General features: G+C 39.2%; 2 protein-coding genes across 2 annotated transcripts; both read left to right on the top strand.

Moving 5' to 3' along the window:
• Nucleotides 1–253: 253 nt before the first annotated feature.
• Nucleotides 254–2918, top strand: LOC146512714 (uncharacterized). Its single transcript, XM_085171008.1, has 4 exons — nt 254–860; nt 1962–2453; nt 2617–2739; nt 2914–2918. The coding sequence occupies exons 1-4, from the start codon at nt 806–808 to the stop codon at nt 2916–2918; spliced, it is 675 nt and encodes a 224-aa protein (XP_085027134.1). The 5' UTR covers nt 254–805.
• On the top strand, nt 2883–7163 carry LOC146512715 (mucin-13-like). The gene is made up of 9 exons (XM_085170655.1): nt 2883–3391; nt 3553–3611; nt 3745–3896; nt 4856–4984; nt 5078–5120; nt 5213–5250; nt 5425–5512; nt 5699–5978; nt 6082–7163. The coding sequence occupies exons 1-9, from the start codon at nt 3221–3223 to the stop codon at nt 6238–6240; spliced, it is 1119 nt and encodes a 372-aa protein (XP_085026781.1). The 5' UTR covers nt 2883–3220; the 3' UTR covers nt 6241–7163.
• Nucleotides 7164–8979: the final 1816 nt, after the last annotated feature.

An 8979-nucleotide genomic window follows, 5' to 3' on the forward strand; every position in this document is an offset into this window, starting at 1 on the left:
TGCACTCTCTTGGAATTCATAGGTCAATATTTTGGGTCACAATCTCAAAAATGTGAGTTATTACATTTTGACTAAGCTCTATCTGGAAATGTAATTATTTCAATGTTGGAATGAAGCTTCCATACTTTCACATGTTAGGATTACATTTCAACAGTGAAAAATGGTCACACAATTTATAAGTACAAGCAAAAAAATATATTTGAATTTTTAAAATCTATTATACTATTATAGCACCTGATTTAACCATAAAAGTGATTTATCTTCACTGTTTATGGGATTAGTTTTGATATATGATGTAAATTAGGCATAACCATACAAAATAAAAGGTTTGGGGCCACTTTTCATGAAAGTCTTGTTTCTCTTCTTCACTTTGTTTGGTTTTAACTGCCAATCAATTCAGATGGTTCACAGTAATTGTAATGTTGTTTTTGCACAACCTAACAGAATCCTTTTTCTCTGCACGTCATAGAGCTCATATGGTAAAGTAATAGCGTGTGAATTGTATGTTTGTGATCAGCACCGCGCTGGTCTGGACTGGCCTTTAAAATATCCACTAGATAACCAAGCTGGCAAAAAAAGTCATGGAAAATTGATAGGTGGACGAAAGGCTTGAGAAGTGGGCTTCCTGGTCTGGGTGTGACCTGCACTTAGCACACTACCTAAATGAGGAGTGGCTACTCATTAAAACCGCCAGTGGAGGAGTATTATCAGTTTTAAACCCAAAGATTTAGAGAACTACAGACGTGGCCACTTCTAACCTTCACTGACTTTTTTTCCTGTGGTAAAGTTGTTTTTAATTTTTCCAATGGCTGAAAAATTATTCCTTTTATTTGTCTTTTGGCTAGTTGTAGCCATTTTTGGTAAGTAGCCTGATTTTATTGCATCAAATTTAAAATCCTCATTTTTTTTTCAGTTTAAGAGTGATGATGATGATAGAATAACAGGGTAGAGCACATGTTAACAAATTAACACATCAGAAGTAAAATATTAATTTTTATATAGTAGATTTTTTCTATTTAATTAAGCTTAGATTTTTATTCAATCTAAACTGTTATCCACTGGCGGGGTTTTAATAAGGTTTACATAATTAGTAGATAAATGGATTTTTTGTAAGACTTTGAGGTCATGCCTGAGCCAAGATTACAGCTGTAACAGCAAAATGGAGAGCTACCCATGACGTAAGACTGCCTGGATAAATGTCCTCCAATCGAAATATCTCAAATTAGTTTGAATATGACAATATTATTTTCATGATTAACAGTTACTAGTTCCTTTCCCGTTTAGGTTTGCTTGCATACAAATTCTATAGACTTGTTCAGGACTCATATGTTTGTAATAATTGTGTAACTTGAACAACTTTCTTTTGCAACCATTGTGTATCTGGACTGGTTTAGCACATACATAAGTAAATTTGACCAGTGTGTTCATGTCAACAGTCTGACATTAATGACCATTTTATTATTTTATGACCCTGTTGTTATACCACATCCTTCTGGCAAGGCCACGATCAAGGAAGTCTCTTTGTTCACTTCAGATCCTGCAAACTGTTTAATGCTTTACATGTCTCAATCCTAAATAATGGTTGAGTGAACTTTATGTTTTCCATGTAGAGTCTGTGTCACTGCTGGTGCTCTCTTACTGAGACTGAGAAATGACCCTACTTAGCTCTTTAATGATGTCTTGCATCTTTTGTGTTTTAGTTAGAGTAACTTAGTTTTTTATTATCCATATAAATGTGAAATGGCGTTTTTTTCAGAAAAAAAAAAATTTTGGCACTGAAACCTACATGAACAATTTCTTCTTTTTCTCCTGCGTTTCATGCTTAAACATAGACTATATGATCCTGCTTTAATAACTTTGATATAATTGTTTTTCTCTGGCTTGTTTCCTGGGTATCAAATTTCAAAGTTGTGAACAAAGGTTATCATATACTAACTACTGGGTTTTAACACAACTCTCAGCCTCTTCAACAAGAGCAGAAGGTCCTGAAATTTCACGTTCAGGAGACGATGCAACTATTGCAACACCAGACGATGAAACTACTGCAACACCAGATGATGAAACTACTGCAACACCAGACGATGCAACTACTGCAACACCAGACGATGAAACTACTGCAACACCAGACGATGCAACTACTGCAACACCAGACGATGAAACTACTGCAACACCAGACGATGCAACTACTGCAACACCAGACGATGAAACTACTGCAACACCAGACGATGCAACTACTGCAACACCAGACGATGCAACTACTGCAACACCAGACGATGAAACTACTGCAACACCAGACGATGCAACTACTGTAACACCAGACGATGCAACTACTGCAACACCAGACGATGCAACTACTGTAACACCTGACGATGCAACTACTGCAACACCAGACGATGCAACTACTGCAACACCAGACGATGCAACTACTGCAACACCAACGGCTTTATTTAAAGGTAATTTGATACCTCTGGATCCAAATGTTCACATGTTATATTGCTCATACAGTGATACAAATGTGTGTGTGTGTGTGTGTGTGTGTGTGTGTGTGTGTGTGTGTGTGTGTGTGTGTGTGTGTGTGTGTGTGTACTCGCACTTGTTTTGTTTCTCACTTTGAAGATCCCTGCAACCCAAATCCCTGTGGCACTGGAAGCACCTGTGAGGTCCGTTATAAAGACACATATGTATGCTTGTGCCTCACTGGTGATTCCTACAACAATGTTTCAAACCGTTGTGAACGTTGTAAGTATTTGTTTGTGTGCCGCTATGAAGATTTTACTTTATTTAACAATGACATGAATGAAGATTATATAGCAGTATATAACACTACATGGGCTGGAGGAAGATTAGTAGATCACTGAAGGACAGGTCATTCAAAACAATATGTACCTCTTGAACTAGCTATCTCCCAATCAGTTTAGTCAGACATAAACAGTAAGTGAGTAATGTTGACTGTTAGCCTGGCTTAGCCAACTTAATGCAATCTGTGAAATACATTTTAATGTTAACATTTTAGATTTGGTTTACTTTATCCATGCAAAAATAAAGTGTAAGAATGACAAATTGGATTTTGGTTTTTTTGTTTTTCTGGGGTTTATATCTGGGACTAACCCAGCTAGCCTCCTGTCTTAATCTTAGTTAAGTACCTACTAGTTGTAGCTTGATATTTAACAGACAGACACTGTATGAGACTGGCATCAATCTCCCTCCTTTCAGCAAGAAAATGAGAGATATAAAATATAATTTTATTAGATTTTGGCTTTCTTCTGATATTTTCTTGTTTTCAGCCAAAGTCTTCCCTGGAATTCTTAAAGTGTTTAAAGAATTTAAAAATGAAATGACAAACACCAAATCAAAGGAATTTATAGAAACTGCTAATGAAATCATTGCTGAGGTAAGTAATTAGGTAGTATTCTCTATCAATAAATGTGTCTTTATGGACATTTTTTGAAAATGCACTTGACATTACAAGTTATACTAAAAACAATTTCATGAGTTATTTAATCAATCTTAATACTCATACTGAGCAAAACATATTTTCTTTTGAAAACACAGCTGGATGAAGCTTATAACAAGAAGAACGGTTACTCCAGATCTATAGTGCTGAAACTCCTGTAAGTCTCAGACTGACAACAGCTTTTACTATAAAATCTTTCTGCCTGTTTCACATCAATGTACATTAACATGTTATTATACTGCACAAATAAATGATGCAATCATCACTAAATGTGATTTCTGTCTTTACAGTCAGCGCACCACTCGTGTGTCAAGTACAAGCTCAGGGGTCAGTGCATCAGTACAGATCATCTTCGAGGCCAGTTCTGAAATCACAGATGATCAAGTTGAACAAACATTAAAAGAGTGTACGGACTGTAACGTGATTGAGAAGACCTTACAGAGTAAGTTTGTTACCTGTATTCTAGCACTGTCATGGTTCTGGGTCATTTTGACCCAGCTTTTTCTGTTTCTTATATTTTGGTGTTTTTCTAGATTATGTTCATTATATTTATGTTCTGATTCTTGAGTTGTGCTGGTCTGATTGTGTATTATGGGTTATATTTTCTGTCAAGTCCTTGTCTTAGTAAATTATTTTTTGTTTCCTCTTTTACTTTGAAGGGTCATGTCCATGTCTAATGTCAGTGTGTTCAGTTTTACTTCTCCCCTGTCTCGTTAGCCTAATTTCTCCCAGCTGTGTCTCCCTCCTGTTTCCCATTCCCTAATTACTCCCCTGTGTATACAAGCCCTGTGTTTGCCTTTGCTCTCTCGCGTGTTGTACCCTCAACATGCTGTGTGTTTGTCATGGTCAGTCCTCAAGTTCCTCTGTTACGAGTCTTGTTTTGCCAGCAATAAAGCTGCATTTTGATTTCCAGTCCTGTTTTGAGAGTCCTGCATTTTGGGTCCTTTTTCCTGCCTTCCTGCCACACAACACAGCCATGACAAGCACATTGTGTTGTTTCAGTCACTTTTATGTCGACATGTATCTAGAATAAAACTCACAGTAGGAATAGATTTGTTTTCAGAAAGAATATAATTGACAAGATGTTTCAGAATCCTTTGTACTAAATCTACACTTCTGTCTAAATGAAACTATTTCCACCATCTGTCAAAGATAATTTAGTTGTAATAAAAATATAATGGATGTCACAATCAGGGCAGCTGCTGCCATTGCATGTATTATTTATAAATCAGTGAGTTATGATGTTCTGATGATTATGATATTTCGAAGATGAAGTCATGCTGTTAATTTCAGTCTAGGGTTCATTTCATGGCATATTAGTGATTCGTTTATTTTACTGTTGTACATGTTGCAAAACATGTCCTTGAGTACTGAGGCTTTTTTTCTCTCCGTCATTTAAAGTTACGAAACTGTGTGATGACACTCCCTGTGATAAACACTCCACAAATTGCACATCAAGCGATGGAACTTTCAGCTGTACCTGTAAAGAAGGCTACAAGAAAACAGACTACAGTACTAGAATGTGCATTGGTAAGATGATTACCTGAGCAAAGTAAGTGGTGTGTGTGTCTGTGTGTTTTATGTAAGCTAACGACAAACTGTCTCTATTTTTCTTTTTTACAGTTTGTCCCCTTGGGGAAGAATTGAAGGATAATGAGTGCGTGAAGTAAGTACTCCTTCTCCTCCTGTATGTCCTCTATTGATGTAAAGTTGCTTTTAAATAGAAATCTTAAAATCAACCTTCTTCTTGTCTTGCAGATGCTCGTTTGGTTATTCTGGTTTTAACTGCTCAGAAAGTGAGTATACTGCATGTTTTTAAAGTGAAAGCAGAAGCATGGTTACTTAATGACAGCTATTTAAAGAAAAAACTCACAAGATAAAAGATAACACATGATACAATAGATAGAAAGGTTATTCAAAAGCTGGAAAATGCGATAAAAGTTTGTGTCCTCTTCATTGTGTTTTATTAGACTGGCAGCTCATTCTGGTAATTGTGGGCTCTGTGCTTGGAGGACTGCTGCTCATAGCCCTCATCCTTCTACCAGTAGTAGCTACCCAGTAAGTTTCTTACTAATTATTCATCCACTTTTGTGTCATTCTAACAGTTATAAATGTGAGAAAGTATTTTTCTCACTTTGATTTAGGCTTTATTTTAGATGCAAATGCATTTCAAATCAAGAGAATTTGTTCGTGTCTGACAGAGTCAATAGTGAATTACAATATTTTTTACTGCTGTGATTTCAGAAAATCAAACAAAATCTCGAAGAAGAGCAAAAGTGCAGAAATGGAAAAACCCTACACTAACCTGAGTTCTGCCGCACAACCAATGGCTAGCAATAAGTTTGGCCACAGCCAGGGAGTCTCATTTAATGGGTCAGCCAATGGCAATTCAGGTTTTCAGAATGGTGGGGTACCCATGTTCCCACGAGCTGGCAACCGCACCAACAGTATGGACAACAGGACCAACCTGGAGATGAAACCAAGCAACGGCCGACAAAACTTTGGACATATGAACAGTGGCTCGGTGAGTATTCCTCTGTGTGTATAAAGAAGAGATACGTTCATCAGATTTTTTTGTTTTTTTAGTGTTTGCTGTTAAATTTACTCTCATTCTTTTTTCTCTGTAGCGGCTATATGATGAACCAGAGGACATACGCCCATACGCTCAGACTCAACCTCGGAACAACTCTTATGCCCAGAATCAACCCAGGATGAACCCGTATACTCAGAACCAAGGCCACAGCAACCCACACTACACACACGATGATGGAAGACGCTACTATTAGTACAACATCAGAAAGGCTCACTATACAATGATAGGTTTATGTTTTTAAATTTGTTTTATAATTCCTGTATGTAATGAATATTATTGAATCTTATGTGACTGACTACAGTACAAACCGTCATAAACCAATCTTGTCTGATCGTGACTACTTTATATAAAGTTGGAGACATGATTTCGAGGATTGGTCTCATTTTTTATCGGTTTTGGTTATATGAATTATGAGTTATTAAAGAGTTGTCTATTTTAAATTGATTGAAAAACCTGGACACTCATGTCCAAATATATTGCGATAATGAGGTGCTGCTTATGATTGTTCCTTTGTCTGATAAATGCTTCATTCGTCGGTGAATTCAAATTTTTTGCATGTAAATATGTTAATTTTTTGTGATGAACTGAAATTTGATGTTTAATTCAGTTTTTGTGAATGAGAGGAGTTCATTCTAATAAAATTATAAGAACCTGTGTGTAGTATATATTAGCATCAAGCGGTGAGGTTGCACACGTGTGTGTGTGTGTGTGTGTGTGTGTGTGTGTCTAGAAAAAGGAAACTCAAAGATGTAGCCTTGATGTCAAACCCAAATACTCAAATAATCAAGGAGCTAAACAGAGAAAATAACTAAAGACTACTAAAGAACCAAGACATAACCCAAAATACAGAAATATCACAAGGAAACACAAAATGCTGGGTCAGAAGGACCCAAAACTCTGACAATGCACGGCAGATGTACCAATGAAAAAAACACTATATTTCCTCATGAAACTCCAGACTGCTAACTTAGAAGCACATCATTTGTGTTGCAATAATTCAGAACCTGATGTTTCTACAGCTGGTAAATTTAGTTGATTGGACATGATTTGGAAAGGCACATATATCATGTCACAGAGTTAACAATGCAGATCAGAGCACAAACCAAGCCATGGTCCAAGGAAATGTCTGCAGACCTCTGAGACAGAATTTTATTGAGGCAGAGATTTGGGGAAGGATACAGAGAAAACTGTAGCACTGAAGGTCCCAAAGAGCACAGTTGCTTCCAACATGTATAAATGGAACCATCAGGACTAGAGCTGGCTATATATATATATATATATATATATATATATAGAACCTGTGTGTATATACTACACACAGGTTCTATATATATAAACTGCCCGGAGGGGCGTGCTGGGTGTTTTTATATATATATATATATATATATATATATATATATATATATATATATACATATATATATAAATTCCCCACTCGCCCCTGCGGGCGGTCAATCCTTCAAGCTCGGGTCCTCTACCAGAGGCCTGGGAGCTTGAGGGTCCTGCGCAGTATCTTAGCTGTTCCTAGGACTGCGCTCTTCTGGACAGAGATCTCCGATGTTGTTCCCGGGATCTGCTGGAGCCACTCGCCTAGCTTGGGAGTCACTGCACCTAGTGCTCCGATTACCACTGGGACCACCGTCACCTTCACCCTCCACATCTTCTCAAGCTCTTCTCTGAGCCCTTGGTATTTTTCGAGCTTCTCGTGTTCCTTCTTCCTGATGTTGCTGTCATTCGGAACCGCTACATCGATCACTACGGCCGTCTTTTCATGTTTGTCTAGCACCACTATGTCCGGTTGGTTAGCCACCACCATTTTGTCCGTCTGTATCTGGAAGTCCCACAGGATCTTAGTTTGGTCATTCTCCACCACCCTTGGGGGCGTCTCCCATTTTGACCTCGGCACTTCCAGGCCATATTCGGCACAGATGTTTCTGTACACTATGCCGGCCACTTGTTTATGGCGTTCCATGTATGCCCTGCCTGCTAGCATCTTGCACCCTGCTGTTATGTGCTGGATTGTCTCAGGGGCATCTTTACACAGCCTGCACCTGGGGTCTTGCCTGGTGTGACAGACCCCAGCCTTTATGGATCTTGTACTCAGAGCTTATTCTTGTGCTGCCATGATTAGTGCCTCTGTGCTGTCTTTCAGTCCAGCTTTGTCCAGCCACTGGTAGGATTTCTGGATATCAGCCACCTCCTCTATCTGCCGGTGGTACATACCGTGCAGGGGCCTGTCCTTCCATGATGGTTCCTCGCCTTCCTCCACTTTCTTGGGTTTCTGCTGCCTGAGGTATTCACTGAGCACGCTGTCAGTTGGGGCCGTCTTCGTGATGTATTCGTGGATGTTCGTTGTCTCACCCTGGACTGTGGTGCTGACACTCACCAGTCCCCGGCCCCCTTCCTTCCGCTTAGCATACAGCCTCAGGGTGCTGGACTTGGGGTGAAACCCTCCATGCATGGTAAGGAGCTTTCTTGTCTTGATGTCAGTGGCTTCTATCTCCTCCTTTGGCCAGCCTATTACCCCAGCAGGGTACCTGATCATGGGTAGGGCGTACGTGTTGATAGCCCGGATCTTGTTCTTACTGTTCAGCTGACTCCTCAGGACTTGCCTGACCCTCTGCAGGTACTTGGTGGTTGCAGCTTTCCTAGCGGCCTCTTCATGGTTCCCATTCGCCTGCAGGATCCCCAGGTACTTGTAACTGTCCTCTATGTCTGCAATGTTGCCTTCTGGTAGTTTGATCCCCTCAGTTCTGACTACCTTCCCTCTCTTTGTTATCATCCGACTACACTTCTCCAGCCCGAACAACATTCCGATGTCATTGCTGTATATCCTGGTGGTGTGGATCAGTGAATCGATGTCTCATTCACTCTTGGCATACAGCTTGATGTCATCCATGTACAGGAGGTGGCTGACAACTGCTCCGTTCCG

This window comes from Neolamprologus multifasciatus, chromosome 8 (assembly GCF_963576455.1).
Source record: "Neolamprologus multifasciatus chromosome 8, fNeoMul1.2, whole genome shotgun sequence".
Taxonomy (NCBI): Eukaryota; Metazoa; Chordata; class Actinopteri; order Cichliformes; family Cichlidae; genus Neolamprologus; species Neolamprologus multifasciatus.

What these genes read in the sequence shown, in the direction of transcription:
- LOC146512715 (XM_085170655.1), top strand. Translation starts at nt 3,221, where the DNA reads ATGAGAGATATAAAATATAATTTTATTAGATTTTGGCTTTCTTCTGAT. An exon ending in TCTATAGTGCTGAAACTCCT is followed by an intron (nt 3,612 to 3,744) that starts GTAAGTCTCAGA and finishes CTGTCTTTACAG; the next exon opens with TCAGCGCACCACTCGTGTGT. An exon ending in AAGGATAATGAGTGCGTGAA is followed by an intron (nt 5,121 to 5,212) that starts GTAAGTACTCCT and finishes CTTGTCTTGCAG; the next exon opens with ATGCTCGTTTGGTTATTCTG.
- LOC146512714 (XM_085171008.1), top strand. Translation starts at nt 806, where the DNA reads ATGGCTGAAAAATTATTCCTTTTATTTGTCTTTTGGCTAGTTGTAGCC. An exon ending in GCTAGTTGTAGCCATTTTTG is followed by an intron (nt 861 to 1,961) that starts GTAAGTAGCCTG and finishes CACAACTCTCAG; the next exon opens with CCTCTTCAACAAGAGCAGAA. An exon ending in ACCAACGGCTTTATTTAAAG is followed by an intron (nt 2,454 to 2,616) that starts GTAATTTGATAC and finishes CTCACTTTGAAG; the next exon opens with ATCCCTGCAACCCAAATCCC.